The sequence below is a fragment of the Artemia franciscana genome, chromosome 2 (assembly GCF_032884065.1).
Source record: "Artemia franciscana chromosome 2, ASM3288406v1, whole genome shotgun sequence".
Lineage (NCBI taxonomy): Eukaryota > Metazoa > Arthropoda > Branchiopoda > Anostraca > Artemiidae > Artemia > Artemia franciscana.
This window is the reverse complement of record NC_088864.1, coordinates 59,422,912-59,442,458: the sequence shown is the minus strand read 5'-3', so window position 1 is coordinate 59,442,458 and position 19,547 is coordinate 59,422,912. Positions and strand designations below refer to the sequence as shown.

The window sequence follows — 19,547 nt, the reverse complement described above, 5'->3', positions numbered from 1 at the left end:
ATGTACCGGTCTGTATATACATTCGTTTTTTAGTTTTGTTTTTCTCCTTTATTTTTTTCCTTTTTTTTCTTTTTTAGTTTATTTAGATTTTTAGATTTTTTAGTTTTTTTATTAGTTTTTAGTTTTTTTTTCTTTTTAGTTTTTTTGTAGTTTTTACCTTCTTTTTAGTTTTGTTAATTTTTTTTTTTACTTATGTCCTGGTCGTCATTTATACTCCCTGTGTCCCGGTGCTTTGTTGATTGCTAATCGAACATTCCTTTTGTCCTGGTCGCTTTCTCTTTGAGTGTCGTCATTTATTTTTTTCTTTTTAGTTCTTTTAGTTTTTACCTTTTTTAGTTTTTTTTAGTTTTTTAGATGAAAATTTTTTTTAGTTTTTTCCTTTTTTTCTTTTTAGTTTTTTATTGGTTTTTACCTTTATGTTAGCTTATTTTTCAGTTTTTTCCTTTTTTTTTAGTTTTTTTTTATTTTTTATTTTTTTTTAGTTTTTTACCTTTTTTTAGTTTTTTTTAGTTTTTTTAGTTTTTTTAGTTTTTTAGCTTTTTTACTTTTTTTATTAGTTTTTAGTTTTTTTGTAGTTTTTGCCTTTTTTTAGTTTTTTCAGTTTTTTTTTTAGTTTTTTATTGGTTTTTACCTTTATTTTAGCTTATTTTTCAGTTTTTTCCTTTTTTTTAGTTTTTTTTAGTTTTTAGTTTTTTTAGTTTTTTACCTTTTTTTAGTTTTTTTAGTTTTTTTAGTTTTTTAGCTTTTTTATTTTTTTTATTAGTTTTTAGTTTTTTTTTGTAGTTTTTGCCTTTTTTTTAGTTTTTTTAGTTTTTTAGCTTTTTTATTAGTTTTTAGTTTTTTTTGTAGTTTTTGCCTTTTTTTAGTTTTTTAGCTTTTTTATTTTTTTTTATTAGTTTTTAGTTTTTTTTGTAGTTTTTGCCTTTTTTTAGTTTTTTCAGTTTTGACGTCACCTGATCCAGTTTTTTCAGGTGACGTCACCTGATCCACGATCCACAGATCCACCGACAACTTATTTTTATATATATAGATAGTTTTTTTTTTTTTACTTATGTCCTGGTCGTCATTTATACTCCCTGTGTCCCGGTGCTTTGTTGATTGCTAATCGAACATTCCTTTTGTCCTGGTCGCTTTCTCTTTGAGTTTCGTTTTTAGCTTATTTTTCAGTTTTTTCCTTTTTTTTAGTTTTTTTTTAATTTTTTATTTTTTTTAGTTTTTTACCTTTTTTTAGTTTTTTTAGTTTTTTTAGTTTTTTAGCTTTTTTACTTTTTTTATTAGTTTTTAGTTTTTTTTGTAGTTTTTGCCTTTTTTTAGTTTTTTCAGTTTTTTTTTTTTTAGTTTTTTATTGGTTTTTACCTTTATTTTAGCTTATTTTTCAGTTTTTTCCTTTTTTTTTATTTTTTTTTAGTTTTTATTTTTTTTAGTTTTTTACCTTTTTTTTAGTTTTTTTTTAGTTTTTTTTTTGTTTTTTTAGTTTTTTAGCTTTTTTATTTTTTTTATTAGTTTTTAGTTTTTTTTGTAGTTTTTGCCTTTTTTTAGTTTTTTTAGTTTTTTAGCTTTTTTATTAGTTTTTAGTTTTTTTTGTAGTTTTTGCCTTTTTTTAGTTTTTTTAGTTTTTTAGCTTTTTTATTTTTTTTTATTAGTTTTTAGTTTTTTTTGTAGTTTTTGCCTTTTTTTAGTTTTTTCAGTTTTGACGTCACCTGATCCAGTTTTTTCAGGTGACGTCACCTGATCCATCCATCCACAGACAGACAGACAACTTATTTTTATATATATAGATATATATTTTATATGTATATATATATATATATATATATATATATATATATATATATATATATATATATATATATATATATATATATATATATATATATATATATATATATATATATCTATATATATAAAAATAAGTTGTCTGTGTGTGGATCTGTGGATGGATCAGGTGACGTCATGTTTGTCCGCATATGACGTCTGAATTATTTCACACTAATACAAAAGAAGAAAAAAACTAAAAAGGTAAAAACTACAAAAAAAACTAAAAAGAAAAAAAAACTAAAAAAGCTAAAAAACTAAAAAAAAACTAAAAAAAGGTAAAAATCTAATAACTAAAAAAAAAACTGAAAAAAATAAAAAAAGGCAAAAACTACAAAAAAAAAGTAAAAACTAATAAAAAAAACTAAAAAAGCTAAAAAACAAAAAAACTAAAAAAAGGTAAAAAACTAAAAAAAACTAAAAACTAAAAAAGAAAAAAACTAAAAAAAAGGAAAAAACTGAAAAATAAAAGAGAAAAAGAAAACTAAAAAAATATGAATAAATATATATAAAAACTAGCTGTTGGGGTGGCGTTTCGCGCCACCCCAACACCTAGTTGGTGGGGGCGCTTCGCGCCCCCCCCCAAGCCCCCCGCGCGCGTAAGTCGTTACGCGCCATAATAGTTACGCGCCATTGTAGTTGTGTCCCTATGTCCCACCTTTGAATATAGATATATATATATATATATATATATATATATATATATATATATATATATATATATATATATATATATATATATATGGTTTTAACTACGTAAAACTTGCGAATATACAACATTCTTTGCTGTCCCATTGTCTTTGCATATAAATAGATTGTCAGGTTTACCGACTCTTGAACATGCAACATATAATGGTCCATGGGAAAACAATCTGTATTCAGATCTATACCTCATGATTCTAATGATTGCCCTTGAGCTTTGTTGATGGTTATTGCTAATCGACCATTCCCTGTCCCGGTGTCCCGGTCGTCATTTATATCCCCCTGTTTCCCCCGGTGTCCCCGTTGTAGTTGTGTCCCTGTGTCCCGGTCGTCATTTATATTCCCTGTGTCCCGGTCGTCATTTGTATCCCGGTGTCCCGGTCTGTATATACATTCGTTTTTTAGTTTTGTTTTTCTCCTTTATTTTTTTCCTTTTTTTTTCTTTTTTAGTTTATTTAGATTTTTAGATTTTTTAGTTTTTTTATTAGTTTTTAGTTTTTTTTTCTTTTTAGTTTTTTTGTAGTTTTTACCTTCTTTTTAGTTTTGTTAGTTTTTTTTTTTACTTATGTCCTGGTCGTCATTTATACTCCCTGTGTCCCGGTGCTTTGTTGATTGCTAATCGAACATTCCTTTTGTCCTGGTCGCTTTCTCTTTGAGTGTCGTCATTTATTTTTTTCTTTTTTAGTTCTTTTAGTTTTTACCTTTTTTAGTTTTTTTTAGTTTTTTAGATGAAAATTTTTTTTAGTTTTTTCCTTTTTTCTTTTTAGTTTTTTATTGGTTTTTACCTTTATTTTAGCTTATTTTTCAGTTTTTTCCTTATTTTTAGTTTTTTTTTATTTTTTATTTTTTTAGTTTTTTACCTTTTTTAGTTTTTTTTAGTTTTTTTAGTTTTTTAGCTTTTTTACTTTTTTATTAGTTTTTAGTTTTTTTTTGTAGTTTTTGCCTTTTTTAGTTTTTTTCAGTTTTTTATTAGTTTTTTATTGGTTTTTACCTTTATTTTAGCTTATTTTTCAGTTTTTTCCTTTTTTTTAGTTTTTTTTAGTTTTTAGTTTTTTTAGTTTTTTACCTTTTTTTAGTTTTTTTTAGTTTTTTAGCTTTTTTATTTTTTTATTAGTTTTTAGTTTTTTTGTAGTTTTTGCCTTTTTTTAGTTTTTTTAGTTTTTTAGCTTTTTTATTAGTTTTTAGTTTTTTTTTAGTTTTTGCCTTTTTTTAGTTTTTTTCTTTTTAGTTTTTTTGTAGTTTTTACCTTCTTTTTAGTTTTGTTAGTTTTTTTTTTTACTTATGTCCTGGTTGTCATTTATACTCCCTGTGTCCCGGTGCTTTGTTGATTGCTAATCGAACATTCCTTTTGTCCTGGTCGCTTTCTCTTTGAGTGTCGTCATTTATTTTATTCTTTTTTAGTTCTTTTAGTTTTTACCTTTTTTAGTTTTTTTTAGTTTTTTAGATGAAAATTTTTTTTAGTTTTTTCCTTTTTTTCTTTTTAGTTTTTTATTGGTTTTTACCTTTATTTTAGCTTATTTTTCAGTTTTTTCCTTTTTTTTAGTTTTTTTTATTTTTTATTTTTTTTAGTTTTTTACCTTTTTTTAGTTTTTTTAGTTTTTTAGCTTTTTTAGTTTTTTTATTAGTTTTTAGTTTTTTTGTAGTTTTTGCCTTTTTTTAGTTTTTTCAGTTTTTTTTTAGTTTTTTATTGTTTTTTACCTTTGTTTTAGCTTATTTTTCAGTTTTTTCCTTTTTTTTAGTTTTTTTTAGTTTTTAGTTTTTTTAGTTTTTTACCTTTTTTTAGTTTTTTTAGTTTTTTTAGTTTTTTAGCTTTTTTATTTTTTTTATTAGTTTTTAGTTTTTTTTGTAGTTTTTGCCTTTTTTTAGTTTTTTTAGTTTTTTAGCTTTTTTATTAGTTTTTAGTTTTTTTTGTAGTTTTTGCCTTTTTTTAGTTTTTTTAGTTTTTTAGCTTTTTTATTTTTTTTATTAGTTTTTAGTTTTTTTTTGTAGTTTTTGCCTTTTTTTAGTTTTTTCAGTTTTGACGTCACCTGATCCAGTTTTTTCAGGTGACGTCACCTGATCCACACATCCACAGACAGACAACTTATTTTTATATATATAGATAAGTTGTTTGTGGGTTATGTCTGTCTGTCGAGTGACGTCGTGTTTGTCCGCATATGACGTCTGAATTATTTCACACTAATACAAAAGAAGAAAAAAAACTAAAAAAGGTAAAAACTACAAAAAAAACTAAAAGGAAAAAAAACTAAAAAAGCTAAAAAACTAAAAAAAAACTAAAAAAAGGTAGAAAACTAAAAACTAAAAAAAACTGAAAAAACTAAAAAAAGGCAAAAACTAAAAAAAAAACTAAAAACTAATAAAAAAACTAAAAAAGCTAAAAAACTAAAAAAACTAAAAAAAGGTAAAAAACAAAAAAAACTAAAAACTAAAAAAGAAAAAACTAAAAAAAAAGGAAAAAACTGAAAAATAAGAGAAAAAGAAAACTAAAAAAATATTATCAGGTGACGTCATGTTTGTCCGCATATGACGTCTGAATTATTTCACACTAATACAAAAGAAGAAAAAAACTAAAAAAGGTAAAAACTACAAAAAAACTAAAAAGAAAAAAAAAACTAAAAAAGCTAAAAAACTAAAAAAAACTAAAAAAAGGTAAAAATCTAATAACTAAAAAAAAAACTGAAAAAAATAAAAAAAGGCAAAAACTACAAAAAAAAATAAAAACTAATAAAAAAACTAAAAAAGCTAAAAAACTAAAAAAACTAGAAAAAAACTAAAAAAAGGTAAAAAACTAAAAAAAACTAAAAACTAAAAAAGAAAAAAACTAAAAAAAAGGAAAAAACTGAAAAATAAAAGAGAAAAAGAAAACTAAAAAAATATGAATAAATATATATAAAAATAAGTTGTTTGTGGGTTATGTCTGTCTGTCGAGTGACGTCGTGTTTGTCCGCATATGACGTCTGAATTATTTCACACTAATACAAAAGAAGAAAAAAAACTAAAAAAGGTAAAAACTACAAAAAAAACTAAAAGGAAAAAAAAATAAAAAAGCTAAAAAACTAAAAAAAACTAAAAAAAGGTAGAAAACTAAAAACTAAAAAAAACTGAAAAAACTAAAAAAAGGCAAAAACTAAAAAAAAAAACTAAAAACTAATAAAAAAACTAAAAAAGCTAAAAAACTAAAAAAAAAACTAAAAAAAGGTAAAAAACAAAAAAAAAACTAAAAACTAAAAAAGAAAAAACTAAAAAAAAGGAAAAAACTGAAAAATAAGAAGAAAAGAAAACTAAAAAAATATTAATAAATATAAAAAATATAAATATAAATATAATATAAATTAGCAATCAACAAAGCACCGAGACACAAATGACGACCGGGACACAGGGAGTATAAATGACGACCAGGACATAAGTAAAAAAAAAAAACTAAAAAAACTAAAAAAATGGTAAAAACTACAAAAAAACTAAAAACTAATAAAAAAACTAAAAAATCTAAAAATCTAAATAAACTAAAAAAGAAAAAAAAGAAAAAAGGAAAAAAATAAAGGAGAAAAACAAAACTAAAAAACGAATGTATATACAGACCGGGACACCGGGATACAAATGACGACCGGGACACAGGGAATATAAATGACGACCGGGACACAGGGACACAACTACAATGGGGACGCCGGGGGGCATAGGGGGATATAAATGACGACCGGGACACCGGGACACAAGGAATATAAATGACGCCCGGGACACTCAAAGAGAAATCACAGACTGGAACACCGGGACACAAATGACGACCGGGACACAGGGAATATAAATGACGACCGGGAGACAGGGACATAACTACAAAGGGGACGCCGGGGTGCACAGGGGGATATATAAATGACGATGGCGACTCAGGGAATGGTCGATTAGCAATCACCATCAACAAAGCTCAAGGGCAATCATTAGAATCATGAGGTATAGATCTGAATACGGATTGTTTTCCCATGGACCATTATATGTTGCATGTTCAAGAGTCGGTAAACCTGAAAATCTATTTATATGCACAGACAATGGGACAGCAAAGAACGTTGTATATTCGCAAGTTTTACGTAGTTAAAAACATATATATATATATACATATATATATATATATATATATATATATATATATATATATATATATATATATATATATATATATATATATATATATATATATATATATTCACAGGTGGGACATAGGGACACAACTACAATGGCGCGTAACGACTTACGCGCGCGGGGGGGCTTGGGGGGGGGGCGCGAAGCGCCCCCACCAACTAGGTGTTGGGGTGGCGCGAAGCGCCACCCCAACAGCTAGTGTATATATATAAATAAGTTGTCTGTCTGTGTGTCTGTCAGGTGACGTCATGTTTCTGTGTCGACTGACGTCAAGAAGTTAGTTGTCGTCATTTTTGCTATGACGGTGACGTCATTAAAGATATTTAATCATGAAGTTAGTTGTCGTCATTTTTGCTATGACGGTGACGTCATTAAATATATTTTAAGACATATATGTTCACGTAGAAATCTATTAATGTTTAAGTTTAAAATGACTGATGAACTTACTTTTTTTTTTGCTATGACGGTGACGTCATTAAAGATATTTAATCATGAAGTTAGTTGTCGTCATTTTTGCTATGACGGTGACGTCATTAAATATATTTTAAGACATATATGTTCACGTAGAAATCTATTAATGTTTAAGTTTAAAATGACTGATGAACTTACAATGGCAAAAGCCGATGAAGATGCTCAAAGAGTCTATGCCAAAAAACTTGCTGCTGATAGAGAAAGTCAGAAAAGAAAGCGTGCCGAGGAATCAAAAGAACAGCAAGGAAACAGGCTTGAGGCTGATACAGAAAGAAAGAACAGAAAGCGTGCCGAGGAATCAAAAGAACAGCATGGAAACAGGCTTGAGGCTGATAGAGAAAGAAAGAACAGAAAGCGTGCCGAGGAACTACCAGAGCAACGCGAAAGCAGACTTGCTGCTAAAAGAGAAAGTGAAAAAAGAAGGCGTGCCGAGGAATCACAAGAACAGCAAGAAATCAGGCTTGCTGCTGATAGAGAAAGTAAGAAAAGGAAGCGTGCCGAGGAATCACAAGAACAGCAAGAAATCAGGCTTGCTGCTGATAGAGAAAGTAAGAAAAGAAAGCGTGCCGAGGAATCAGAGCAACCTGAAAGTTATCGCCTGGCATTCAGGTACAGCCCAGTCGATGATTATAGCTTGAGTAGATGTGTTCAAATCGGGACAATGTCTAAAATTTGTCCCTATTGCAAGGCCTTGAAATTCAATGGTGAAACAATGGGAATGTGTTGCGCCTCAGGAAAAGTTAAACTTCCTCTAATGGCTGCACCACCAGAGCCATTGAAGACTTTCCTTACTGGAACTACGTCAGAATCTAAGCGTTTTTTGTCAAAAATCAGAAAATACAACTCATGTTTCCAAATGACGTCGTTTGGAGCCCAAATCGAAAATCCAGATCAATTTATGTCTACTTTCAAAGTAAAAGGGCAAATTTATCATAGAGCAGGGTCCCTTCTACCATTCTCAGGCGAGAATCATAAATTTTTACAATTGTTCTTCATCAGTGATAGAAATTCTAAATTGAATGCACGTTGCGAAATTTCTCCAAGGTTGAAAGGACAATCGTTTCCCAATTGCCACATCTTTTCCACGAAAATAATAATTTAGTGCGTCTGTTCAAAACAGCCATCGATTTGATGCCTACTGATACGCATAAAATTGTTATTTCCGCTGACAAAACGCCTCCTGGCCAACATATGCGTAGATACAATGCTCCAACTATCGACGAAGTGGCAATCGTTATGGTCGGTAATCAGTTTTTACCTCGAGATATTATTCTTCATAAGCGAAACGCTCAGTTGTTAAGAATTGCTGAAACTCATCGATGCTACGATGCCCTACAATATCCTATCATTTTTTGGGATGGAGCCGACGGCTATCACTTTAATATTAAATTGATGAATCCAGCCACTAACAAAGCAATGAATAAGAAATGCAGTGCAATGCATTATTATTCCTATAGACTAATGATTCGGCAGGATGAAGAAAATTATATTTTAAAATGCCGTGAATTGTTTCACCAATTTGTCGTTGATATGCATGCTAAAATTGAATCAGAACGTTTGCTATATATCCGCCTGAATCAGATCAAGCTCCGCTCTGAACAATACATTCATTTGCGAGATGCAGTTATAAATGACGTTAATACCACAAACCTTGGAAGATTAACAATTTTACCTTAGTCATATGCTGGCAGTCCCCGTCATATGCATGAATATGCTCAAGATGCTATTGCGTATGTTCGTCTCTATGGTCGTCCAGATTTATTTATTACATTTACATGTAATCAATCTTGGGACGAGATACTGCAGCTTTTACTTCAAGGACAATCGGTGGTTCATAGGCAGGACATTACGGCCCGTGTCTTCCGGCAAAAGTTGAAATCAATGATAAACTACATAGTAAAACTTGAAGTGTTTGGGTCAGTGCGATGCTGGATGTACTCAGTGGAATGGCAAAAACGAGGTTTGCCACACGCACATATACTAATCTGGCTACATAAAAAATTACTTCGAACGAAATTGATGATGTGATTTCCGCTGAAATACCTGATAAAAATGTCGATAAGGGGTTACATGATATTATTGTAAAAAATATGATACATGGACCTTGCAGTGCACTGAACGAAAATTCACCATGCATGGCCAAAGGAAGGTGCACAAAGCAATATCCTCGACTTTTAGTATCAATCATAATTACTGGCAATGATAGTTACCCACAATATAGAAGAAAATTCGATCAAAAAATGATATAGCGTTGGCAATTGCGTCGTCCGGAATAGCCGCAACATTACTGCCTGGTGGAAGAACTTCTCATTCCGCTTTGAAATTGCCTCTGAATTTGCATTCTACAGAAACTCCCACGTGCAATATTTCCAAATCATCTGGGATGGGTAAAGTATTGCAGCAATGCAAACTTATTATTTGGGATGAGTGCACAATGGCACACAAAAAATCGCTCGAGGCTCTGGATCAATGCTTGAAAGATTTGAGAGGGAAGTCGAAACCCTTTGGCAGCACATTAATATTGCTTGCGGGAGATTTCAGGCAAACATTATCTATAATACCTAGATCAACTCCTGCAGACGAAATGAATGCTTGCCTGAAAAATTCTAATTTATGGGCAAACGTAAAAATATTAAAATTAACTACAAATATGCGTGTCCGATTGCAAAACGATGACTCTGGTCAAACATTTTCAGATCAATTGCTGGCAATTGGAAACGGAAAGCTCCCAGTAGACTCAATTTCAGGACGTATACAACTACCTGCTGATTTCTGTAATTTAGTGACGTCCAAAAATGAATTGATTGAAAAAGCATTTCCGAATATTCTAAAAAATTATAAAAATAATAAATGGCTAAGTGAAAGAGCGATTCTTGCACCCAAAAATATAGACGTCCACGAAATCAACAATATTGTTTTGACCAAGATTCGAGACCAGGCAGTCCTTTACAAGTCAGTCGACACAGTTTTGGAACCAAATGAAGCGGTTAATTATCCATCTGAATTTTTAAATTCCATAGATCTTTCAGGGTTTCCACCACACGTGCTACAACTAAAAATAGACGTATCAATAATACTTTTAAGAAATATCAACCCACCAAAGCTTTGCAATGGCACGCGACTTGCCGTAAAAAAACAATGGAAAACCTAATAGAGGCCACAATCTTGACAGGGCCTTTTGAGGGTGAGGCTGTTCTTATTCCTCGCATTCCCATGATTCCAACGGATCTGCCTTTTCAATTTAAAAGATTGCAATTCCCAATTCGATTAGCATTTGCAATCACCATTAACAAAGCTCAAGGTCAATCATTAGAAAAATGTGGTATAGATCTTAATACTGATTGTCTTTCCCATGGACAATTGTACGTTGCATGTTCGAGGGTCGGTAAACCTGACAATCAATTTATATGCAGCGACAATTGGACAGCGAAGAATGTTGTATATTCGCAAGTTTTACGCAGTTAATTTGTATTGTATCTATCTATCTATCTATCTATATAAAAACGAGCTTTGTGTATGCATGTTTGTTTGTTTGTAAAAAGAGCGTTTGCATATGACGTCATTATTAGTACATACGGCTTTGTATATGCACAGACAATGGGAAAGCCAAGAATGTTGTATATTCGCAATTTTTACGTAGTTTGAAACACATATATAAATCTATCTATATTCACAGGTGGGACACAGGGACACAACTACAATGGCGCGTAACTAATATGGCGCGTAACGACTTACGCTCGCGGAGGGGCTTGGGGGGGGGGGGGGGGGGGGGGGGGCGCGAAGCGCCCCACCAACTAGGTGTTGGGGTGGCACGAAGCGCCACCCCAACAGCTAGTATATATATATATATATATATATATATATATATATATATATATATATATATATATATATATATATATATATATATATATATATATATATATATATATATATACATACATATTCATAACATAATATAACGAAAAGAGAAATCATCAATGCAAGAGCACAAACAAATTAGAAAAAAATAAAAAGAGAAAAAAAAAGAAAAAAAAGAAAGGAGATAGAAGGAGAAAGGGAAAACTGTTTTCATAAATTAGTGATTAATATAGACCGGAACTTGAATGAGGCCTTAACCCTACTAATCCATACAACCACATAGGTCAAACAGCATAGCCATACACAATCAACCATAAAGAATAATCCATGGACAGGCAGTCATGTCGTCAATAAGTATAAGTCGTCATTTACCCAACAATAAAAACACTAAAGACAAATAATTCAGAGGCGACAACCCAACACAAGGGCTCATCAGGAGAATACACTTGCCTATAGGGTTTCGGCACTTTAAATTATCTACCCAGTCAAGTGTTGTGCCTACCACAGAATATCCATGGCATCCCCGTGTCAGGTATCACCCCAAAAATACATGCTTATGAAAAAAAAAAAAAACCAGCAAATGTAGAACAACCAAGTAACACTGGAACAAGTTTATCCTTTTAATATATTCCTCTTTTTAGCAGCAATAGGTAAACTGGGGGGTCAAACCCCCCACCTCCCCCACCAGGATACAGTGTTGTTTCTGTAGATGACATGCCCCCCACATAACGTAAAGGAAGGGCTATAAGTTATGAATTTACCTTTTGTTTGCGTCAAGTATTTATTTTATTTGTTCGTAAACACACATTTTTGGGTAGGGGGGGATTTTCTGCAGTGGAACTCTATATATAATTAATATATATATATATATATATATATATATATATATATATATATATATATATATATATATATATATATATATATATATATATATATATATATATATATATATATATATATATATATATATATAAAGGTAAGGTAAAGGATTCGGCATTAGACTTTACAGTCCCTACCGGCGGTGCTGATCTCCGTTTCTTGGCCCTTCAGCCAGGAAGTGCAATGGGGGGTTGGGGGCCAGCCATCCTGTGCTTTCGCACACCCTTCCTGTTTACCTTCCACAGATTTCTCCAGGTACCCATTTAGAGCTGGGTCGACTCTGGCTAAGCTTACAGAGTCACGCCACTGACCCCCGTCCCAAACTGAAGAATTGGGTTCACCAGGATTCGAACTCGTGTCCTCTCAGACAAGGGATCCCGAATCCAGCGCACCAACCCATTCGGCCAGGACGGCCGAATGGGGTTATCGGCCAGGCTGATATATATATATATATATATATATATATATATATATATATATATATATATATATATATATATATATATATATATATATATATATATCATGAAAAGAGAAATCACCAATGCAACAGCACAAACACACACACACAAAAAAAGAGAGAGACAGAAGGAGAAAAGGAAGACTGTTTTCCTAAATTAGTGATTAATATAGACCAGCACTTGAATGAGGCCTTAACCCTACTCATCCATACAATCACATAGGTCAAACAGCATAGCCATACACAATCAACCATAAAGAATAATCCATGGAAAGGCAGTCGTGTCGTCAATAAGTATAAGTCGTCATTTACCCAACAATAAAAACACTAAAGACAAATAATTCAGAGGCGACAACCCAACACAAGGGCTCATCAGGAGAATACACTTGCCTATAGGGTTTCGGCACTTTAAATTCTCTACCCAGTCAAGTGTTGTGCCTACCACAGAATATCCATGGCATCCCCGTGTCAGGTATCACCCCAAAAATACATGCTTATGAAAAAAAAAAAACAACCAGCAAATGTAGAACAACCAAGTAACACTGGAACAAGTTTATCCTTTTAATATATTCCTCTTTTTAGCAGCAATAGGTAAACTGGGGGGTCAAACCCCCCACCTCCCCCACCAGGATACAGTGTTGTTTCTGTAGATGACATGCCCCCCACATAACGTAAAGGAAGGGCTATAAGTTATGAATTTACCTTTTGTTTGCGTCAAGTATTTATTTTATTTGTTCGTAAACACACATTTTTGGGTAGGGGGAATTTTCTGCAGTGGAACTCTATATATAATTAATATATATATATATATATATATATATATATATATATATATATATATATATATATATATATATATATATATAAAGGTAAGGTAAAGGATTCGGCATCAGACTTTACAGTCCGTACCGGCGGTGCTGATCTCCGTTTCTTGGCCCTTCAGCCAGGAAGTGCAATGTGGGGTTGGGGGCCAGCCATCCTGTGCTTTCGCACACCCTTCCTGTTTACCTTCCACAGATTTCTCCAGGTACCCATTTAGAGCTGGTTCGACTCTGGCTAAGCTTACAGAGTCACGCCACTGACCCCCGTCCCAAACTGAAGAATTGGGTTCACCAGGATTCGAACTCGTGTCCTCTCAGACAAGGGATCCCGAATCCAGCGCACCAACCCATTCGGCCAGGACGGCCGAATGGGGTTATCGGCCAGGCTGATATATATATATATATATATATATATATATATATATATATATATATATATATATATATATATATATATATATATATATATATATATATATATCATGAAAAGAGAAATCACCAATGCAACAGCACAAACACACACACACAAAAAAAAGAGAAAGACAGAAGGAGAAAAGGAAGACTGTTTTCCTAAATTAGTGATTAATATAGACCAGCACTTGAATGAGGCCTTAACCCTACTCATCCATGCAATCACATAGGTCAAACAGCATAGCCATACACAATCAACCATAAAGAATAATCCATGGAAAGGCAGTCGTGTCGTCAATAAGTATAAGTCGTCATTTACCAAACAATAGAAAAAATACTAAAGACAAATAATTCAGAGGCAACAACCCAACACAAGGGCTCATCAGGAGAATACACTGGCCTATAGGGTTTCGCCACTTTAAATTCTCTCTCTCTCTCTATATATATATATATATATAGTTATATATATATATATATGTATATATATATATATATATATATATCATGAAAAGAGAAATCACCAATGCTACAGCACAAACACAAAAAAAAAAAAAAAAAAAAAAAAAAAAAAAAAAAAAAAAAAAAAAAAAAAAAAAAAAAAAAGGAGACAGAAGGAGAAAAGGAAGACTGTTTTCCTAAATTAGTGATTAATATAGACCAGCACTTGAATGAGGCCTTAACCCTACTCATCCATACAATCACATAGGTCAAACAGCATAGCCACACACAATCAACCATAAAGAATAATCCATGGACAGGCAGTCATGTCGTCAATAAGTATAAGTCGTCATTTACCAAACCATAGAAAAAATAATATAGACAAATAATTCAGAGGCAACACCCAACATAAGGGCTCATCAGGAGAATACACTGGCCTATATAGGGTTTCGCCACTCTAAATTCCCTACCCAGCACAGTGTTGTGGCTACCACAGAATATCCATGGCATCCCCGCGTCAGGTATCACCCCCAAAATACATGTCTATGAAAAAAAAACACAGCAAATGTAAAACAACCAAGTAAAACCAAAACAAGCTTATCCTGTTAATATATCCCTCCCTTTAGCAACAATAGGTAAACTAAATATTAAAAATTTTACCAAATCACAAATATTAACACATTGCAAAAAACCTGAATGAACTAAACAATTATATAATTCATCTTTACCATGTGGCTAATTTTTAAAAATTCCGCTCAAATAGAAACCCAATTCAAAATAAATGGCGCTGTGACAACATTTCTCGAACCTCCGAAATTAGTCAAAAAATTTCTTTAAGTATTTCTAGATAATTCTTTTGATATTTATTTAAAAGTTCGTTATAATGAAAACTAAATTTTTTAAAATGCCAAGTTAATTTATTTGCAGAAAAACCTCTTGATATCAATTTTTGGCTTAAGATTTTACATCTATTTTTAAAATCAATATAATTACTACAAATCCTTGCATAACGAAGTAACTGTGAGAAAAACGCTGAATATGTGATATTTGAGTGTATATTACTTTCAGGGAATGGGAAACTAATCACTTCAAAATCAAAATCATCCGTTTTATTATACATTTTAAAACTTAATTTATTATTATCACAAATATTAATATTTAAATCTAAGAAATGATCTTCATGACCAGCGCCATGACTAGGCTCAAGAATAAGCTCTGATGGATATATATTTTTAGAAATATCAATGAAATCCTTACAATTTAAGACCAAAATATCATCTAAATATCTTTTATTATTTTATATATATATTTGTTCCATTTTTGAAATTACTAAAAAAAAACTAGCGTAAAGAGCGAGGTGTTGACGATGAGGCGAACCACATCATATATGTTATAATTCCTGCTCATTTTAAGTTTTAATGCTGCTCCTTACTTTCAGGTAGGAAAACTTGTTGTTTTTTTTTTTTTATTTGTGATCGTTTCTTAAATAATGCTGGGAAAACCGGCCCCCCCTTCATGGAAAATTCTCTTCATGACAAATTCCTCCACGGAAAAATATTCCCACGTAACCCATCCTCCTGACACCCCCTACCAAAAAAAGTCCTGCCTCCTGAAAAAGTCTGTACACTTCCGAATAACCAATATTATATTTATGTAAACAATGGGCAAAGTTCATAACTTGCAACCCTTCTCCCGAGGACTGTGTGGATTAAGTCATCCTCAAAGACAAATTTGTTATATTTTTCAACTATGCTGAACAGAGTGGCCATCTCAAAATTTTAATCGGGTGACTTTGGGGACAAATGAGAATAGGAGGGGGCCTAGTTGCCCTCCATTTTTTTGGTCATTTAAAAAGGGCTCTAAAACTTTTAATTTCCGTTCGAATGAGTCCTCTCACAATATCCTAGAACCCCTGGGTCAATACAATCGGCTCTGGAAAAAAAAACAACAACAACAAAACATATAAACGCGTATCCGTGATCTTTCTCCTGGCAAAAAATACCAAACTCTACATTTTTGCAGATAGGATCTTGAAACATCCACAGTGGGGTTTCCTTATACGCTGAATCTGACGGTGTGATTTTCATTAAGATTCTATGACTTTTAGAGGGTGCTTCTCCCTTTTTGGAAAATAAGGCAAATTTTCTCAGGTTCGTAACTTTTTAAATGTAAGACTAAACGGATGAAACTTATATATTTGAAATCAGCATAAAAATCTGATTCTTTTGATCTACTGATTTTGATCTATTCATGCGATCTATTATTTTTATTTATTGGTATCAAAATTCAGTCTTTTTAAGTTTCGGTTACTACTGAACCGGGTCGCTCCTTACTTACAGTTCGTTACCACGAACTGTTTGAATTGTTTCTACATTTTCGCTGAACTAGTTCATTTGTCATGTAGACATAGAGACAAACTTAGTTTAAAAAAAAAATAAAAAACATTACTGCATAGCTTTTTACAAAAAGAAAAAGAAAGATAGGAATTGAAAAATTGATGTCTCATTATACAGCGCTAACCGGGAAAAACAAGGGCACCAATTTGGGTGGGCAAAGATATGTTAAATAAGGTATGGTAAGTTGATTATATTATGGTAAGTTATGTCGATAAATTAAGTTAAATTATTGATTCTATACCCTTGGAAATTTGAATAAACATTGTTAAAGCAAACAATTAAGGATCTATATACAGAAGAGTCAAAAGGAACTGATATCACATACAGAAATACTTATAAAAACTCAGAAAGTGATATATTAAAAGGATTAGAAGCGAGCATATGTTAAAGATGCGGAAGGAGGGGGTCGTCCCACCGAAACAAAATTTAGTGTTCGTGCCAACAAAAATGTTCACAAAAACGTTGAGAGGGGAGACAAAATGTATTTTTCAAGACCTAGTGGTGGGGGGGGGGGATTTTGTTTTTTCTTTATCTTTTTTTTTTCAACGAAAATGCGAAAGAATCATTTTCAAATGAAAATGCGAAAGAAAAAAAAGTTATTTTTTTCAAATACAGGATAAGGGGAGAAAATGGCAGCACTGTATGTCCCTGATTAGAAGAGTTGAATATTTACCTTTCCAAGGAGGTTGAGTCGCTCATGTAAGATTTTAGAAGCTAGAACTGCCGTCACCAAAACACTTAGGGCACCAAGTGGCGTTACCAATGAAGCTGGAGCTAAAGCATAGGCACCGAAATTCAAACCTTCACCAATACCCACTATAAAATAGATGTAGTCATTCGAGAGAACTTTCAGTTTATATTTAAGCACGTAATTTTTAAGCTACTTTTGATTGATTCTTTATAATTTCCTTCTTTTTTCTCTGCCGCTAAAGGGGCCCTGGGATACCACAAAGAGCTCTTTAAGGGATAGTTTAAAAGCTAATTCTTTTGTATATGTTTTTTATCATTGGACTTAGCACTATTACAAAGTGATATAAGGCACTAAAAAATTACACTTTGGCTGCTATTTCTACAATGGTAAGGCTGGGATGCATGAAAAGGGTATCATCATAGTCTCTATGGTCGAAAACTCTCAGCCTGAGGCCCCAGTGCCCTTAATAAGTTTCAAAATCGTCATCAAACCTAAATCTAGTGGCTAGACAAATTCTAGGCTAGGCTAGGGATTTAATTTCACAAAAATTAGGGAGGAGAATAAAATGTATTTTTAATAGCTTGAGGGGACAAACCTATTTCAACATTGATTGAGAGAGGTCTTGCCGTAACTTGTATAGCTTTGACAAGAGATCTAAATAAATGAGAGAAAACCAAAAGTCAACACTTATCTCCTACTTTATCACAAATCTTTGAAAAACTATTTAACTTTTCCTGTTTTGAGCCAGAGATTGAGATGCACAAATTTAATAAAACTTATATCATTAGTATGTGTATTTCTCTTTTTATTATTATTGAACAAATAATACTTTTCTTTTTAAGGTTCTGGAAAGGATAGGTCCTAAAAATATTCTCGTATACCTGCTTGGGAAATGTTAAAAATCAGCTCAAAAGAAGTCTCTTTAAATAATTTGACAGCTTTTGAAGTTTCCTGTTGTACCAACTGCCTCGATTGAAATCTTTGCGGATGAAAGATGCAAATTATTTATGTTGTACGAACATTGATTTAGAAAAGCGTTTTGCTTAACAATTGGTAAGAGATTACTTAGAAGAAGTTTTCTTTGTTTTAAACTAGCTCCTCTATCAAATTACACTAAAATTGTCTCAGAAGCTCACTACGGTGCTGGAAGAACTACCTCATCGGTCCTTTGTCTTTGATACTTTCAGCCGACGCATAGACTCGCAAAATGACATTTCTGGTGTCAAAGGTCCTTAAAGATCAAGAAGCAAAAATAATAAAATTATACCTTCTCATGAGAAGTTCGTTGTTCTTTGTGACACTGCGACAGGAAAACTGCTTTAATAATAACACGAATTTCCGTAAAGCATATTACATAGACATCTTGAATTCTTTTAATGTCCTTCAAGTTTCAAATGTCTATATATATTTCATAATATATCATAAATAGATGATTTTTTTTTGTCTGCAATTCGTCAAAAATACAAAGGATAACATACCCCACGGACTCTTTACGTAACAAATTTAAGATCTTTTTAAGAGGAAGTTTAATAGAGGTGAGAAGCTAAACCTATATTTAGTGCCACATTTTGGCAAAAGAAAAAACTCTCGCTGACTTCAATAGTTTTTTTTTCTAATTTGGACAAGACCATTTTATAAGATTTATTTTCTATATTTAAGAAACCTAAGATAATCACAAAAACTAATTTAAAAGTAAATTCTGAAAATTCTGTACTCCCTGAGGCTATCAGAGTTGCATATGATTTTCTTATGGCCTCCTCTATTATTAGACAATGAAACGGGACGTTTCTTTACTAGAGTAGGTCTACTTGAAAACACTTTCTAATGACAAAAATATTTTTCTATTACAGAAAAGCAAAAACAGCATATTTTTAGGCTGGTCGGAGAGCTAAATGCCAAGATTACACATTGCTAAAAACGCAGCTTTTCTGACACAATCAACTTTTTTCAACCTCATTTACTTTGAGTGTTTTGCAGACAAAGCAAAAAGTATCAAATACTGAAAAATATTTTCCCACAGAAACTAGTTTTTTTACGCTTTCATTGCTTCATTCGCTTCCCGCTTTGTCAATAAAAGTCGAAATGGAAATGGAGCTTTACCTAATATTTTTAAGCATTTAACCGACCACAGCAGTATAGTACAGTCAATCTAAATTAACTTTAGGGGTTACCTCTAACAAAATGCATTAGCTTTGATTTTGGTATCATTCGAATCGGAGAAGAAAATTCTCTACAACATATATAAAATCGGACGAAATTGGTGAAGGCGAAATTGATGTTTTTCATATTTTCTTCTAATATAACGACTTAAAAAAATTAGTTGTACGTCTAAAAGGTCAGTGATAAGAAAATCTGGTACATAAATCACGAATATGGACTGAATTCTCTGTTTTGGCCATCCCTGAGTCACCCCCCCCCCCCATAAAAATACACGTGTAAGATATAGCGTCCATTAATACACGTTGGAT

At 31.7% G+C, this 19,547-nt stretch overlaps 1 protein-coding gene across 1 annotated transcript in view; it reads right to left on the bottom strand.

Annotated features, from left to right (window-relative positions):
* LOC136043858 (magnesium transporter NIPA2-like) overlaps positions 1-19,547 on the bottom strand; it is a 74,819-nt gene that overhangs the window by 33,335 nt on the left and 21,937 nt on the right. Inside the window, exon 3 of the mRNA XM_065728807.1 lies at positions 17,062-17,204. Within this exon, the coding sequence (XP_065584879.1) occupies positions 17,062-17,204 (143 nt within the window). The remainder of the gene's footprint in view (positions 1-17,061; positions 17,205-19,547) is intronic.